Below are 18,812 nucleotides of genomic sequence, written 5' to 3' on the forward strand. Positions count from 1 at the left end.
GGACTTTCAGCTTCCCCATCACCTTCTCCTTAGTGATGGCCACTACGCTCACCTCTGCCCCGTGACTCTCTTGAATTTCTAGCATGTTACTGGTGTCTTCCACTGTGAAGACTGATGCAAATTTCCTATTCAGTTCCTCTGCCATTTCTTTGTTCCCCATCACTACTTTTCCATGTCATTTTCCAGCAGTCTAATGTCCACTCTTGCCTTTCTCTTACCCTCAATGTGTCTAAACAAAAAACATTTGCAATCTTCTTTTATATTATTGGCTAGTTTACCCTCATATTTCATCTTCTCTTTCCCTCCACCCCCAACCACTTTTTTAGTTGTCCTCTGTTTTTCAAGGCTTCCCAATCCACTGACTTCCCACTAATCTTGCCCAGATTGCATGCCTTCTCTTTTGCCTTCATGATCTCCCTGACTTCCTTTATCAATCATGGTTGCCTTGTCCTTCTCTTAATATGCTGCTGCTTCCGTGGGATGAAATTCTGCTGTGTCTCCCAAATTACTCTTAGAAATGCCTGCCATTGCTGTTCCTCCCTCATGCCTCTGTAGTTATCCTTACCTTTTTGGAAATGAGGCAACAATCTGTCTGCATCCAAAGATGGGGAGGCAGGTCTGGATGTTTTATGGATCCTTTGATGGGACGCAGTTCAAATGAGGTGTTATCCACCTGCGTAGTTGGTCTAATATGCTTTTGTTCTGGGATGTTTATTTCTTGCATTTCTCAGTTTCCAACAGTTTGACATTTTCTGCACAAGCATTTCAATATTTATGTCATTTGTTGTTTTAATTTCTCTTTATTACCTCACATAGATGGTCTTTTATATTATTTTTGTACAATTTCTGTCTCTTACACGGCGTAACTATCAAGCATGTTTTGCTTTCTAGGTTCTCTTTCTTGATTGGTTATTCTCTCCTGAGTCTTGTTTGTTCATTGTTACTGTCCTTGTACATAGATCTCTCCCCACTGTACGCACAATTTTGATATGAAACCGAAACTTGCTCCCCACTAGCTTTACCTTGAAAAGAATAATACCTCTCCTTTCACTTGAAATAGTCTTGTTTATGCTTTCAGTTCCTGTTCTTTGAATGGAATCAAAAATACAAAATTGTCCATCGTCTTATATATATGTATTTGTACTTTTTTCCTGTTTGGCCCCCAACTTCCATGTTTTTATGTTTGGTAATTAGAATATAAGTAATTAAGGAAACTTAATTTGTTCATAAAAATTTGTCCATCACTATTTGGCAGAGGAAAAAAAATGTGACCAATGTGTTCATTTATCTGTTACAGGTTAATGTGTGAAACTGTCAGATATGAAAGGCATGAGGCAAATGAAGTCCTATACTAGTAAGTGAATGCATTTGGTTTTAGAAATATTAGTATTAGATTGGTTTTATTAATGGAGTGAAAATATGAATTATGGAGTGGAAATCCTTGATGCAGCAATATTCTATAAATAGTGCTCACATCTTTTATGTGTTTGAAGCTCAGTTCTATCATTTGGAAGTGTTTTTTGATTATGAACATTGTAAGAGCAGTGGTAAAATAAGTCTGCTAAGATCTCAAGCCCTTTTGACCACTTTCTCTTTCTATATTTCTCAATCTGTTCTCTCTCCAGAAATATTTTGGTTGTCACTTGAATACATTTATTCTATTTGCCCCTCTTTACTAACATAATGAAATATTTTGTGTATGTTCTAGTCAGTTTTCTCCCATTTCACTATGCAAGTTTAGTAAAATTAAGTGTTTCAATATGCCAGATTTGAAAATCCTGAAGTGACAGTGTTGTGCTCCTTGGATTTGATTTCAAGAATAATTCAGATACTAAGTTTGTTAACTTGTTTTAATAGATTAATACTTAGAAATTCATCCACGGTTGGTTTTGTGAGAGTAGTGGTAACGTATGGGGCTTTGCCTCAAATTCACTTCCATTGACTTGAATAGAACTGAATTTCAGAGACAGTCAAGCATGCTACCACAAAATGCACTCAGTGCTATTGTCTGGGGATGGGTTTCTATGCATATTTGTTCTAGATAAAAGATTTATTTTCAGCTGTCAGGCTTCAATACACAAAAAAGATTGTTCTGTTATGTTACCACGTAAGTTTAAACAAATATCATCCGCTATTAATAAGTAAAGAATAGGGTAGGATATCTCTACAACAAATAAATCTCTTATTGAGTTAGGATAAGTTGATAAAGTTTAACATTTAAAAAATGTGCTTTGTGCTCAAGTTGATTAATAGAGGCATAGAATGCAAATGTTAGGGCTGATGGTAAAGATCTAGATAATGTCCAGTTCTGGCATAACACTTGAAATAATATTGAGGCCTTAGAGATGGAGCAGAGAAGATTTAACTGAAATATACCAGAGGTAAGGAAATCTGTTATTTTCTAAAATTGTCACTGGTGTCAGTACTGGACGTGCAGTAAATATTGATGAAACCAAATCTTTCACAGAGTTAAGGTAACTCAAAACATTCAGGAAGACGTGCAGAAATTGTTCTCAACTACATGTGGTTAAGATCTGAAATCATGCTCTTAATGGGAGTCGGGAGGAGATCCAGTAAAATTGGATATGTACCCAAAATTTGAAATAAACTTACTGGACAAATTGGAAAGGGAAGGAAAGTGGTGCCTGTTGAATTGCTCTTTGAAAGATCAAGAACTGGCACGATGGACCAAATGGCCTCATTCTGCACAGCATGATAATTTTCAGAATTGTCATGTAAACTATACCAGATTCTTCATTTACACTGGTCAGCACTATTTTTTTTCCCATGGCAAATTTCTTTTGTAAAATCTGCACAGTTTTTAAAAATTCTTCTGAGTTTAATGCATCATATTTAGTCATGCCAAAGTCTGATTTTCTTAAAACTATGACATTCGGCTAAAAGTCTAAGCAGGTGTATTGTACTTTAAGCAAAACCCTCTTATCTTCCCAAACCAACCAGGGCACAGGGACTGTCAAATAATCTACTGTTCTGAAAGTAGATGCAGCATATTTAACCACAATTTATTCCCCAAGTACTTAAGTTTCATAGTTAAATACCCAAGTTAATCTTTGCAGAGACTCTATAAAATATCTGTTACTAAGAAGGTTTTTAAAATATCTATATTTAAACAGGAAAGTTAATGCAAAGTCAGGTGAATTAGGGTTAAGGAGTGGAGTTGTTTGAGGTAGGGTTGCAGATACCAGTCTGTCTTGATTTTTAATACAAATTTTTTGTCCTTATGTAATACTTAAATGTTATCTTGTATGTTAATGGCAAAAATTAGACACTTTCAGGTAAGTGGAATTGGTTAGAGCATGACTATTTCTCTGGTATAAATTAAGGAGCTTAAACAGTAAGATGCTATAACGCCATCATTGGTAGGTCAGTGTAATTGCAGTAATTTTATGCAAAAGTATTTCCATATGCACTGGTATTTAGCACTCAGGATGCATTTCTAGGTTCAAGATCGCTAATGGAATCAGTGGCAAAGGGGTCATTACAGAATTATATACAGAAATTTGTTACTGATGGTGGTGCAGTGCTGAGAACCTGGTGCAAAACCCAGTCCTACCAACTGTTGTGCGACAGAGCTGGTATGAACCCTAGCTCATCCCATCTGTTACATGTTGCTTTCCAAAATCCTGGTGCAAACTTCTGCCCTCTGCTGGTGCTCCCACAGCAATGAATAACCCAGGGCTAGGTGAGGAGAGACTACCTGCAAGTGAGGGTGTTGGGTGGGCCGGGGCAAGCTGTGGAGCTGCTTGGTGCTTAGATGAGTGGCTCGGGCTGCACCCTGGCTACCACAGTGAGACCTGTTGGAGGCAATGAAGCTGCAGTTTTTACCTCTTTATTTGGTTACAATACTTTCTCTAGCCTTGAGTTTTCTCTGTGGTAGCAAGCATAAAAATGGTGCAACAAACAATCTGCTGGAAGAATTCAGCGGGTCGAGCAGCATTTGTGGGAGGAAAGGAATTGTTGATGTTTTGGGTTGAAACCCTGCATCAGAACTGAGTGGAGAGGGGGGATGGCCAGTATAAAGAGAAGGGAAGTGGTGAGAAAAGAGTCTGAGGTGATTAGTAGACTGAGGAGGAGTGTAAGATGACAGGCAGGTAGTGCCAGCTACAGGAGGAGAGCAGGGGTGGAGTTGGGAGACAGTGGCAGGTACCATAAGGAACCATAAGGGGAGAGATGAATGGTAGTTGAACCAGAACCAGATTGGGGTGGGAGAACCTGTGGGTGAACCGTGTATGTATATAGTGTGTGGATGGAACCAGGCGGGGGAGGGAGGTTGGGGGGTATAAGGGAAAGGGGACAAATAGGGAGGACTGGAGAAGGATAATGCTGGTGGGGGGCAGGGGAACAAAGGATACCTAAAATTGGAAAACTCAATATTCATGCCACTGGGTTGTAGACTACACAGGTGAAATAGGAGGTGTCGTTCCTCGAATTTGATTTGGGCTTCTTCTGGCAGCAGAGAAGGCTGAAGATGGGAAGGCCAGGGTGGGAATGGGAAGGGGAAATTGAAAATGGCATGCAATAACCTCAGGATGTTCATTGCGGACTGAGCATAGGTGCTGTACAAAACAGTCACCCTGTCTGTGCTTGTTCTCACCAATGTAGAGGAGACCACATTGGGAGCACTGAATACAGTAGACAAGGTTGGAGGAGGTGCATGTGAACCTTTGCCTCACCTGGAAGGGCTGTTTAGGTGCCTGGATGGTGGTGAGGGAGGAAGGTCTAAGGACAAGTGTTACATCTACTGCGAGAGTAGGGGAAAGTGCCAGGGGTCAGGGAGGGATGAGCGGACCAGGAAGTCATGGAGGGAGTGGTCCCTGTGGAGGGTAGGGAGGAGAAGATGTGGCTGGTGGTGGGATCTTGTTGCAGCTTTACTCTGTTTTCCTCTCTCTCTTTGTTTGCCTCCATCTATCTTCCACCTGCCACTGTCTCCCAACTCCACCCCTGCTCTCCTCCCCTAGCTGGCACAACCTGCCTGTGATCTTACACCCCTCCTCATTCCACCAATCGCCTTGGACTCCTTTCTCACCACTCCCCTTCTCTGTCTCCTGGCCATCTCGCTTCTCTACTCTCAGCCCCAATGCAGGGTTTCAGCCTGAAAAGTTAAAATTTCTGCTGCTTGATCCAGCAGATTGTTTGTTGCTCCAGATTCCAGCATCTGCAGTCTCTTATGCCAACATAAAAGTGGTTGCTGGGCATTGAGTTAGGGGGTGTGCAATCAAATAAAGAGAAGCGGTCACAGCAGCTTCCAACACATTGTGCTTGAGGTGCTGAGAGAGACTGTGGGATCTGGTCAATCTGTCAACACATGGAGGAAGTTCTGCTGCTTCCCAGCAATGTCCCACACTCATGAAGGTGAGGATGCATCCCTGAACCCCTCATTTCGTTGCTCGGTGGCAGCACCACTTGCCCTTGCCCACCCAATGCCCATCCTCACAGGCAGCTCTGTACACTGAATTGTGGGTGATTTTTGTTTTGATGCAGGAGCACCAGTGTAGGCAGGGATTTGTACCAAGTTTACGGCACAGCAACGCCTAGTGGCAGGAATTTGTTACGTTTGCAGCACAGCAGTGTAAAGCCAGAGTGGATGTCTTTATTAAAGTATGGCTGATGGGGAGAGATGTGGATCAGTGGGTTTCAATATGATACAGAGTGTTTTAATTTGCTTAATATGATCCTTGCTCTATTTATTGACGATCTGTGAGAATGTGGCCACCAGTAGTAAACTTGAAAGCAAAGAAGCATCCAGATAATGAAAATTTGAAGTTAAGAAGTGAGAATTCTGGAAATACTTAGCAAGTTAGGCAGCATCTGTGAAGACTTCACACATATTGTATAACCTACTGATTATTTCCAACATTTTCTGTTATTATTACACAAGTTATTAAAATTCTAATATGATTATTTCACAAAAATCTATACTAATCTTCATATGTTATTGCCAATTGATTACAACAACAGATTATGTATTAGAATTATTAGGTAGGCTGTGCTATACTAATACACAAAAGCTTGTTTCAGTAAATTTTTGTACATATCTATGTAAATAAACCTGCAGAACCAGTAAGTTTTATGTGTCAGTGTAGTTCATTTTGTTAGAGCATATTCCCATTTGCTGCTTCTGTGTTAGTTATTTTTCTTCTCTCTATCCTAGCCCTGATGATATTGGAACCTGTTGGTACATACTCTTGTCTGGTTCCGTATTCATCAAAGAGTCTATGTTTCTTCCCAGAAGCAGGTATGTTTTCAATAAACAAACTTGGATATGCATGTTTTATATAGAGCATTAGTTATTTGAATATTGAATTTTCTAATTGTTATACATGTGGCAGTTAATCCCAACATTTGAGATTTGTTGTGCACTTGCATATTTATTATGACGTGGAAGGAGACCATCAGGTCCACGCCTGCTCCCAACAGAGCAATCGCATTTCCCATTTTATTCATCTGTAATCTACCACTCTATAATGGCCATCAACTCCCTTTGATTCTTCTATCACTTACCCACAGTAGGACTAAAGTACAGTAGCCATTGAATCTCCCAGCAGGTTTTTGGGATATGGGAAACAACAGAAGCACTTGGGAAGCACAGGAAGAACTTGCCTACTCCACACATTCAACACCTGAGATTGCAATCAAACCTATGTCATTGGAGTTGCGGGGTAGTCGTACCAGTTGCTATGCCACTCTGCTGCCTACAATAATTTTTATTATGTTTCAAATGCTGTTAGATTTATAGGCATGTGTGTTGATGTTATAGCTAAATATATGGAAAACTTAAAAATTGAACAGTGATCACATAATGTATTGTTGAAGTATCTATCAAATAAAATGATCTGAGAACTTCGAAAAAGCTCATCAAAACATAAACATCTCTTTTTCAAAAATAAAAACTAAAATTTGCCAATCACGCTTGCTCACTGACCTCCCCAGGATAAATCTCTCCAACTCCCTTCTTATTCCTTTACTCCTTTCCCCACAACTTCTTGAGAGTCTATTAACACCCTCTCCATGACTTCCTGCAAGCTTTCCTCTGGTCTCTTCATGAAATTCTTCATTCTTTCCTGTATACCCAAGTATTATATTAGATTTTTAATCAAATCATTTTCACTGCTTTCATCCCTCAACTTCTATATCAAATCACTTCCTTCAGTGATTGCACTTTCTAGCTTAATTCAGTTTATCCTCATGAGTTCACTGTCTTCTTATCTTCTAGAACATTCCCACCCTTATAAATTAGTCAATTTGTAGTCAGGCCATCCCTTGATCTTCCATCTCACAAGTCCTTTTTTTCTTCCCATTGTGTCAGTCGCAGGTAAAATGAATTCTGACAACTTCATTGCATCTCTTTCCATCCACATGATGTTTTGCTGTCCTTCTTGTCTGTGCCTTGTGTGATGGCGTTGATGGAATCGGGAAGAAGGCTGCTCAACTACACTCTGCCTTTTATCTTTGAATTCCTTGGTCCTGATAAGATCCTTTATCTTCTCACCTCCACCATTTTTTGGCAAACTCAGAACTTCTCTTCCTTGAGACTTGAATGTTTATAGTGGACAGCAGTTTGTCATTTGTTGCCAGATCAGCATAAGACATTACCGGACCCTTTTATCCTCTGCTGAAAGGGCTCAGTATGCCAGGGTCATTCTGTAGTACAAAGGTAACCCTCTACTTCTGCAGAACGAGGGGAGTGTCTGTGATGGGGTTCAGACCAAAGTTGTCAAGTTAACAACTACTTTAAAAGCAGAATATGAGACAGAAAACAACAATATAAACAAATTGAAAGGTAGAGGCACCTCTGTGAAGAGAGAGAGAGAAGAAAGGGAGTGGTTACTTAAAATTGTTAAATTCACTGTTATGTCCTGAGTGCTGCAGCATGCCTATAATGTAGGTGAAGTGGTGTTTCTTGAGCTTATGTTGTGTGTTGTTGGAGAAATGTAGCAGGGTAAAGGCGGAAGGGTCAGTGTGGTAGCAGGATTGAGAATTAAAATGACAAGTGATTGGAAACTCAGACTTGCCCTTGCAAGACTGATTGGAGGTATTCTGCGAAGGGCCACCTGATCTGCATTCAATTTCTCCAATGTAGTGGGATTCAGAGATAGCATGTGAAGATGCACTTGAAGTAAAATTTCAACCATGGTCTTGAATGGTGGAGTGGACTTGAAAGGTCAAACGTCTGGGTATTAAACTCTGGGACACCACACTCTAGGAAATATGCTGAGGTCTTTGAGAGGGTGGAGAGAAAATATTTTTTCAAAATTATAATCGTTTGATTGTGTAGGTAGTGGAAACAAATTCAATGGTAGCATTCAAAGGGGAATTTGATTTTTTTCTCTCTGGGAGAAGATTGGATTGCTCTGTATAAAACAGTGAATTGCGACTAATTACATGGCCCTTTCAGAGACCAGTTTAGACACAATGGTCTGAATGGTCTTGTGTTGCATTCGCCTGAGGGAAAGTATATTAAAGGACCTGCAGCCACACCTGATATCCACGGTGTACATAGGGGGCCTCAGCTCCCTACTCATTAGAAATTCTACTGAGGATTAATTCCTTACTCCTCTTCTTTCAAGATATTCTTGTGGTTGGGTTATTATGAAGAAAGAGATCACAATGTACAGGCTGAAAGAACTAAGTTCACGTTATTATTACATGCCAGTGAAATATTGTTGTATTTAACCAACTAAGCCAGGTTAGCCTACTGAAATTGTGTAAGAGTTAAAGGATTTTGCAATTCTGGTTACTAATTTGGCTACTCCAAATGAGGCACCAGGTACTATATATAAAATGTTTTCAAGAACTGTTTCTATCTCATCAAAGGTTGTTACTCTGTGCTTTCACCACATGTGTCTTCCATAACATATGCTGATCTAACTGGTTAAAGGAACTCGTCTATACACCTGAATCAAATAAATGTGATAAAGCTGAACATTCTCATCTATCTTTATTACTTGTTTAATATGCTGCTTGTCAAGGTAACACCCTGTATTACAGATGATAAATGGATTTGGGGGTTTTTAGCTATCAAAACAAGAGGTGGAATACAAACCTGCAAACTTCAGATCTGTTTCTGGCTATCCTAGATTGTTCGCCCCTTCGCATCAACTTTCCTAGAAGGACAGTGTTTAATTTTCAGCTCTTTGCGTAAAGTATCATTTAGGCAGATTACATGGAGGGAAGTTAGGCAGAGAGACTGCATCGCTCTAACTGAGTCCATTTAAATTAATTGACCCTGGCAATTCTAAGGAGAAATTGCCCCAGAGTTCAGAATGGACACAAGTTTTTTTTTAAAAATTAACCTTCATTCACCCTCAGAAGACCAACAGGGAGCCAAAAGCACCCCCCACATACTGCAATTAAAAGCTCTGTGTCTCTCAAGATGCTGCTATGTCTGCACTATGAAAGGACTAGCCTCCCCGAACACTGAGAATGATGTACTGTGAAAATCATAGCTTAGTTTGGTAATGAGGACTAAGTTTGCTGTTCTGTCAGTTAACCAGAAAATTTCATATCTTGCATTTTAGCAAATAAAGTTATATCCGTAAGAAGTAATACAGTAAAGTCTTTCAATATTTTATAAACATTACTGTTAAACAATTCCCCTGGAATGACTCTTCCCCTTCCAATCAATATGATAAACAAAACAGGAAATTTAAGGGAAGCCTCTGAATGAATACTCAGATGAGAGATGACTAACCATCTGTTGCAAAAGAACAAATGCTGATTCAAAGCTGTAATTGCATCTCAGCAAGCCCAATAGATTAAATTTATATTAGAGTACTGTTGGAAGAGAGGCAGTGGCTAGAAAAGTAATTTCTTTCACATTTTAAAAAAAAAGAATAACAAGCATTCTGAGGCGTATTGTTGAAAAGTTAATGCAGCACAAAATTCTTCCTATTTTCTTGTCTCAGCAACCCGTTTTCTCACCACGAAGGGTTATGTCCCCAAATGACCCCGTCTCCCCCTTTCCCAAATCTAACTGATCCCCAGAGGCTATGATCTAGAATGTTGTTCATCCCATGACGTGGATTTGTTGCCAGACAATGCCCCATGAAGTTATTCATGCATGCAATCATGTTTCAAAGAAAACCTTGGATCTGTAAGAATCTTTCTTTAGCCAGTAGCGTGTGGTCAAAATTTACAGTAACAAAGGGCTAATTGGTGATCTTTTTTAAAAAAAAGAAAAGCATACTTTAAAGCAAATGAAGCATATCCATTGTGTTTATATCTATCTTAAAATGTGGATAAGCAATAGAACTTTGAAACTATGGATGAATATCTGTTCATCTTTTGCTTATAGTAGCTTCAGTGGAATAGCCATGTAGTTGCAGGAAAAAGTGGTGTAAACGTGGTTTTTGTTTACATGGGAATTTAGCTAGAAAATATAAAGGTAGAAATTTTAATATCCTGATTATTGATTAACTTCGTAGATATTTGCAGTTTTATGGTCCATTTAAATTTGAGTAGATTGATTAGAGAAGAGCTGAAGAAACTGAATAATTTCTTTACAAAGCTGAATCTTTTAAGTAACTACATTGTACTGTATAATGCATAACTACATAATGTTGATTACTTCCAGTGAGGCAAATAAAACATATGTAGATTAAATGCTTAAAACAGGAATTATTATCTATCAAAGATACGAAGGTATTGCCATAATTTGAAGAGGAGCACTCCCATTTTCCCTGCTCACTGTGTGTTCTCACTGGGTATAGTAATGAAAATAGGTTTAAGTTCAGGATATTTAGTATCAGCATAGATTAAAGTTGTGTTTGAGTTGATTGGTGCACAGTCCAATAATCCAGCATCCTTCGGACTTTGGTGTCAGGCTGGCAGATTTTCCAGACTATTGGATTTTGCTCCCATTGCTACCCCAATACACTTATAATTTTTTTTTGGATGTTAAACAATAGTATAATACACTTTTTTGGTCAAGGAAGCATGGGAACAGGCCCCGGTTAAAGGGAGCATGAGAAATGGAGCCCCATCAAGTTTAAAGGGAATGGAAGAAACATGGTCTTGGTGAGTTTAAAGAGAAGGCAGGAAACAGCACCCAGTGAGCCAGATGCTGACCCATAGGATTATCGCAGTTTTACTATATGTCCAAAGTCTCTACCTTGTCCCAATTCTCTGAAAGCAATACCACAGATTGCAAAAACCAATTATGTGACAGAGTTTCCGTTCACACGGTGACAGATAAGTAAAATTATAACATATTGTAGTCACTTCTATAAGTTGAATGATTTAATAATTTCAGTGGCAGTAACTATCCAAGCACTGATTTTGGAAGTATTGCACTGCTGAAAACCACCGAAAAATGTAACTATATTTTAAGGTCATTATCGTTCTCTCCTGAGCCCCACTGAAATGTTTTTTTCCAAGTATGTGATATACCTACAGTGTTCTGCACTTCCACTTTTCTATTAAGATGGAGTTGACACGTGTAGATGCTTAACTCCACATAGAATTTTTGTCATGGTCAATCCTGAACATGGTGCCAGTAGTTGTAAATAGTTAATCAGATGATTAATAGTACTTGGCTACTGGAGAAGGTGGTAATTACTGTAAGGAGGAACTGAGTCAGTACATAGACAACCAGGGTGCGGCTTTGAGGATTTTTTAAGTTAGCAGGTTTTGCAGATGCACCATAGTCACACGGAAGAGCCTAAAAGAGTATTCAAATTTAACACAGTGCAAATATCAATGAGTGATTTTTTTTCTTATTAGCATGGAAGTGCAGTGCAGTGAAGGAACATGATGTTGCTTTGTGCCTCAAATACCTGTGGTGGTTTGTGCAAATTACAGACAGTAAATATTTGAATTTTGTCTTGGACATAGTGCAGGTTAGTGTTTTCAAACAAAAGCTTTCAACGAGCTGGGAGGTGGATGTAAGTAATGTAGGTAAAATTGCAACAGATGAACTAATTAATTAAAACAAACTAAACGAATGTAAGAGTAGTTGGATGCAGCGTATTTTGAGGATAGATATTGTTTTCTACAACTGTGACTGAGAGATATGAAAGCAGTATTGCAGTCCAGCGAGGGTAGGGATGTTTTGGGGCTGGAGAAGAACTTGGAATGGTAAAGGGGAGATTTAGTTGCCAAGGGCCATATGTAAGCAATGCCACAGGGAAGTCCAGAAATGAGGTTCTGTTGAAAAACCTTGAGGAATTCAGGACTGAGTTAAGATGCAGAATCTTTTGAGTTATTACCATGCAAAAATTCGCATGAGTGAATGGAAATCTGTGGGTGAAAGAGGGTGGGAGAAAGGGATTTTGATTCGTGGGGCACTGGCAGCAATACTGGGACAAGGGAGTCATTCTTTTGGAGTGAAAAACACTGATGCTGGAGGAACTCATGCTGGATGCTGGAGCCAACTGCAAACTGGAGGAACAGCACCTCATTTTCTGTCTTGGAAACTTGCAGCCTAACGGCATGAACATTGAATTATCCCACTTAAGTAATTCCCACCCCCCCCCCCCCCCCCAACCATGCTTCTCTTCTTCCCTTTCCTAGCATATCTCTTTTCTACCTTTTTTTTCCTTTTTCTCCTTAAATTGACCCATCCCCCAGTGGATCTGCTCTCCCCTCGTCCCCCGCACCTGCCTATCACTATCTCTTACCTGCATCTACCTATCACCACCGTGTGCCCACCCCGCCTCCCCCCTTTTGTCCACCTATTACTGCTCTGTTTTTCCCTCCTATATATTGGGCTTCCCCTTTTCCTATCTTTAGTCCTGAAGAAGGGTCCTGATCTGAAATGTTGACCACCTGCTTTCCTCCATGGATGCTGCCTGGCCTGCTGAGTTCCTCCAGCATACGCAAAAGATGTATTTCACTGTGTGCTTCAATGTACATGTGACTAATAAAGATCTTATCTGAACTGGGACCAGTGTCCCCATCAGATAATTAGTGTTGCATAGCTAACTTTACGAATATTTAATTTACAACTTTTCAATATAATACCATTAGCTCTTTGATGTATGTGTCCTCAATATACAAAGCTATTTGTTGCTATAATAAATAATGCAACCCTATCGTTCCACTGGAGTATGTTGTACAAAAATTCCCACAATGCATTGCTCTGTGCTGTTTTGATTTATGATATTTTGCTTAATGAAATACTTTCTGGGAACTCATCCATTTAAAAAAAATTGAACAATGGCTCTGAAGTGGTGCTGTGAGCATGCGGGAGTAGTGGGTGGGACTGTGACAATGATCTGGGCAGAATTCAGGCAAGGGAAAACTTTATAGATTTAAGGGTAATCGTTAAAGGCCTAGAACAAAATATACTGGTAGTCTGCTTCCAGCAATCCTGCAAACTAATTTGTTATGGCATTCTTGCTTTGGGAGAATCTTTTTTTTTAACTAAAACACATGGTAAAGAAGGAAAAAAATAGTCTTTGAAACTTCAAAACAGCAGCTTGTCGAATGGGTCCAGACAGCTTGCTGAATGTTGCCATCTTGTACACTCAGCCAATGAGAACACATCATGTAATTAGTGTCTGGCCAAGTACGTAATTTGATCCCCAGCCAGAGAGTGCATATTATGCAATTATTGCTTGGTTTAGTAGGATGAGCCTGGGTTGTACTCCCAGATGTAGCTGAGTGAAAGTGCAAGAAAATGCAAAAGGGATAGAAAATCTTTTTGTTTTCTACCAGTTACGTGCTTCAAAAAAAATTCTTATGCTGGGCTGTTATTTCTTCATTTTCAGGTAGTTTATATTAAGTGACTAATCAGAAAGACCCAGAGTGGTTGTGATAGAAATGTAAAATAGTAACAATAGTAGGTCATTTAGTCCTTTGAGTCTGCACCACCATTCAACATGATCACAGTTGATCATCCAGATTGGCATCCTGTTCCTCCCTTTTCCACATATTTCTCTGCCTTAGACCATAAGAAAAAGGAGCAGAATTAGGCCATTCTGCCCATAGAATCTGCTTTGCAATTCAGTCATGGCTGATTATTTTTAACCCCATTCTCCTACCTTATCCCTGTAACCCTTAACCCCCTTACCAATCAGTGCTGCACCCTTTTGCCCATATCCCTTGATTCCTTTAGCATTAAGAAATACATCTCCCTCTTCCTTGAATGTATTTAATGACGTGGCCTCCACAGCTTCCTGATCTCAATTCTAAATGACATACCCAGTATCCTGAGGCTGTGCTTCATTTTGGACTTTCTAGCCATTGGAAAAATCCTCTCTGTATCTTGTTTGACTCCTGTTAGAATATTATAGGTTTCTAGGAGATCCCCACTCATTCTTAAATTCCCCAGTAAACATCGACCTAACTGTCCTTATCTGACCTAATACAAGAGCATTGCCATCCCAGTAAACTTTCCTTACAGTCCTCCATGGCAAGAACATTCCTCTTCAGATAAGGACACTAAAATGGCATACAAAACTCCAGATAGGGTCTCAGTGATTTGAATTTTGAATTTGAATTCATCGTATTCTTGGCTTGATACTAACCTAAAATCGCTTTTCAGGTTTTCAGACCAGGTTGGAGAAGGCTGAATTGGCAAAACTCATTGTCAATTTGAGGCTCTGTGATATCATCAGAATACTGTTGACCTTAAGGGCTAATTCAGGCTGTGTAAGAGTATCAATTCTGTTTCAGCTGACATCTTTTGCCTTTCAGTTCCTTCATACCTATTACCCTTTGGATAAGTTGATGTTTGTCAGAATCAGTGGTAGGAATGATTAAATAACTGGTTTTAGTGTGGTGAAATAAATGGTATAGTGGCTTTTTGACTCCAGTCATGTGGAGAGACTGGAGAAGATGTGGTCGGTGTGTTTTGGAGCAGAAATTGTCAAGGCAACTTTTAAGAGAGGTTCAACATTTCGAATGACTTTAATAGTCTAAAATAACAAACTTTTTTCACTGGTAGGAAGATGGGTAAATATAAGGACCAGATTGAAGGTAATGTGTAGGACCTCGAGGGTGTTTACCCAGCAGGTTGTGTGATCTGGAATTCACTGTCTTTTAAGGTGGGATAGAAGCAGAATTGATAACAACTTTCATAAATGAATATTGGATAAATATTTGAATGCAAAGTAAATGCCTGGCCTTGGGGAAAATGCATGGTAGTGGGATAAATTAGTGTTCTTTTCCAAAGATCCAGCATAGTTATGATCAAATGAGTGGCCTCCTGTGCTGCATGGCTCTGATTTTGTTGTTTTTTGGTATACTATCGCTGCTTCACCTGAAAGGACTGTTTAGGTCCCTGGATAGTGGGAAGGGAAGAGGCAAAAGAACAGGTGTTGCATCTCCTGCAGTTGCATGGCAAAGAACCAAGAGAAAGAGAGTGGTTAGTGGAGATGGAAGAGCAGACCAGGGAGTTGTAAAGGGAGCAGTCTTTTCAAACTTTTCAAGGGAAGGGGAAGATGTATATGGTGGAGTAATCTCGTTAAAGGTAGCAGAAAATGCAAAGGCTAATTGGTTGATTGTGGAGGCTGGAGGAGTGGAAAGTGAGGAGGACCAAGAGAACACTATTTTTCTTCTGCCTGGGAAGAGAAGGAATGAGAGCAGAGGTGCTGAAAATAGATGAGATGCCATTAAGGGTCCTCAAAGCTGTGGTATAGAGGAAGCCATGGTTAAGGAAAAATGAGGACATCTTGGATGTACATGTGTGAAAAGTCTCATCATTGGAGCAGATATGATGGAGACAAAAGAACTGGGAGAAAGGTATGGAGGCAGGTTGGGGAGAAGTATAGTGGAGACAGCTGTGGGCATCTGTGGACTTGAGTATTCGTCTTTGCATCAATGTGTACTTCATGAGACACGAAGTAAATATGCAGGCGTGGTAAACGATTACGCTAACTGGTTTGCTGGTCTTCATTGCTCGGAGATTGAGAAAGTAATGTTGTTTTCCTGAGATGATAATGAGCTTTAGTGAGGCTGCTTTTGAATATTGTGTTTTTGAGTTCCTTAATCAAAGGAGGATGTACTTGCCTTGGACTTGATGAAATATAGAACCACTAGTTTCATCTGAATCTCAGAACCAAGGAGTGTGGTCTCAGAGTAAGGTGTAGGCTATTTTATACTTAGATGAGGAATAATTTCTTGATGCAGGAGTCACAAATCTTTGGAATTCTGTACCTCTGGACGAGTTATTGAAGATATTCAAGACTGAAATCAATAGATTATTGAACACCTAGGGGAATCAGAGGATGTGGGGTTCAGGCAAGAAGTACAACATCAGAAATAATCTTGTTGAATTGTGGAGCAGCCTGAGGGGCAGTACAACCTCCTTCAGCTACTTCTAATTTTCTTATCAGCTTTGAGTTCTATTGCAGTATATAAATTGACACTCAAGATTGTGATTACAACATGGGATCTGGAGTTCAAGTGCATGAAATTCAAAGGGTTGGCCAGCAGGCTCAGTAAGTACTCAGGAAGACTAATGGAATGTTTATCTTTTATGCAAGGGATATGGAATATAAAAGTACAGAATTTTCATGCAACTTTGCATTGCATTGGTGAGATCATATCTGTGATGCTGCATATAGTCTTGGTCTCCATGTTTGAGGATAGATATACTTCCACAGTGAAGGTACACTTGGTTAATTCCCAATGTGAAGAGAGGTTTGGCCTATACTCTTGCGAGTTTAGAAGAATGAGGGATGATCTTGTTGAAATGTATGATATTCTGAGCAGGATTGATTGGGTACATGCTGAGAGAATGTCCCTAGTGGGGTATCTGGAACTTGGGGATATACACACAAACTGCTGGAGGAACTCAGCAAGTCAGGCAGCATCTATGGAAGGAGAGAGTTTCAGAATAAGGGATTGCCCATTTATGACAGAGATGAAGACTTTTTCCTTTCAGAGGGCGTGACACTTTGTAATTCTGTACCCCAGAGAGCTATGGAGGGTAGAGTCATTGAATATATTTAAATCAGAAACTGATAGATAGTTAAACTTTATTGTAATCAAGGGGTTTGGCAAGAGAGCTGGAAAATGATTTTGAAATCAAAATACAGTCAGCCATGATCTTATTGAATGGCTGAACAAACTTGAGGGGCTGATTGGCTTTCTCTTTGTTCTTATGATTTTAGAGCTGGTGGCAGTGTGACTGTGCTCTTTGCTGACCTTGAGAAAAAAAACTATCCATAGAGAACTAGAAATCTCTTTCTCTCATAAATTTCTCTTTTCCTGATGTTGCTTGTTGTCTGACGATTTCTCATATCCAGAAACATTGATGTCAATAAGCAATCAGTCTGAAAAATCAAGATAGCAAACTGAGACATAAAGAAGCTCTTGTACATATTTTAAGTTTTATTTTATGCTTTAAAATATTTAAATGAGATTAAAGTAAAGGTTGAAACATCATAAACATTTAAAAACTTGATTAAATTGTTGCCTTTGAGAGAGTGACTTTCCACACACAGTTTTTCAGGAGGTTGGAGAAATTATAAACCAGTTATTATGGCATAGTACATTAATAAAAACTTATGCATGCTTTGTGCAATGATACATAACATTTTCAGGGTTTTTATGATGAGAATAATTCATACATTCCAGTTCTTGTATTTCCACTACTGGGTTGACTGAGTTTGCAAAAAGGTGTACCCTGTGGAAAAGCAGGAAATCATTGACAGGAACTCTTGGCTACTCTCATTTGCTATCAGTTTCATTGTCTAGTGCTTAACACTGATGGTTCTGTCAACACTACAGATGCAAAATTGGGGCAATATTTCAGTTACCCTGATGTAGGAGAAAACTATTGCATTACTAATAATTTGTATAGTATCTTTGCATTTGATTTTAAGTAATCTGCCAGTGTGTTTATAAATCTAATTATAGTAGAGTCATAGAGTTGTACAGGTGGAAACAGGCCCTTCAGCCCAACTTATCCATGTTGACCAAGGTGCCTTGCAGAGCTAGTCCCGTTTGCCTGCACTTGACCCATACCCCTCTGAACCTTTCCTATCCACGAACCTGTTCAAACGTAATTGTTACCCAACTTTACCAGTTCCTCTGACAGCTCATTCTGTATACCCACCGCCCTCAGTATAAAAAAAGGTTGCTCCTCAGATCCTCTATAAATTTTTCCCTTCTCACCTTAAACACGTGCCCTCTAGTTTTAGTCCCCTGACCCAGTTAAAAAGACTGTGACCATCCACCTTATCTATGCCCTTCATGATTCTGTAAATCTTTATAAGCTCACCCTTCAACCTCCTCCATTCCAGGGAAAACAGTCCCAGCCTATCCAGTCTCTCCTTGTAACTCAAGGCCTCCAGTCCTGATAACATCTTTGTGAATCTTTTCTGCACCCTCTCTAGCTTAATCACTTAATCCAGAACTGCACACAACATTGCAGATGTGGTCTTACCAAAATCCTATACAGCTGTAACATGATGTCCCAATTCTTGTACTCAGTGTCCTGTCCAATGAAGAAAGTGAATGATATGCTTGCCTTCACTACGTTGTTGACCTGTGTCATCACTTTCAAGGAACTATGTATTTGTGCCCCTAGGTGTCTCTGTTCTACAACAATCCCCAGAGCCTTGTCATGCACTGTGTATGTCCTGCCCTGGTTTAACTTCCCAAAATGCATCAGTTCGCACTTAAATTATGGAATCCTACAGCAAAGGAACAGGCCCTTCAGCCCACCTCGTTCATGCCGTCTTTGATGCCTAACTACGCTAATTCCATTTGCCCGCTTTAGCCCCGTGTCCCTCTACCTCTTCCTATCCAAGTAGGAATTGTATACATCTCTACAACTTCCTCTGGCGGCTTGTTCCAGGTACTCACCACCCTCTGTGTGGGAAAACTGACCTCTCAGATCT

At 39.7% G+C, this 18,812-nt stretch overlaps 1 protein-coding gene across 4 annotated transcripts in view; it reads left to right on the forward strand.

The window, feature by feature from the left end:
* Positions 1-18,812, forward strand: part of rapgef2b (Rap guanine nucleotide exchange factor 2b) — a 290,810-nt gene that overhangs the window by 71,869 nt on the left and 200,129 nt on the right. For 3 of the 4 annotated variants that reach the window (XM_052009267.1, XM_052009270.1, XM_052009268.1), the window contains exons 3-4: positions 1,298-1,354; positions 6,173-6,256. The exons of the other annotated variant lie outside the window; for it this stretch is intronic. In XM_052009267.1, coding sequence (XP_051865227.1) covers positions 1,298-1,354; positions 6,173-6,256 — 141 coding nt within the window. The remainder of the gene's footprint in view (positions 1-1,297; positions 1,355-6,172; positions 6,257-18,812) is intronic. 4 annotated transcript variants of the gene reach the window in all.

This window comes from Pristis pectinata, chromosome 2, assembly GCF_009764475.1.
Source record: "Pristis pectinata isolate sPriPec2 chromosome 2, sPriPec2.1.pri, whole genome shotgun sequence".
NCBI lineage: Eukaryota > Metazoa > Chordata > Chondrichthyes > Rhinopristiformes > Pristidae > Pristis > Pristis pectinata.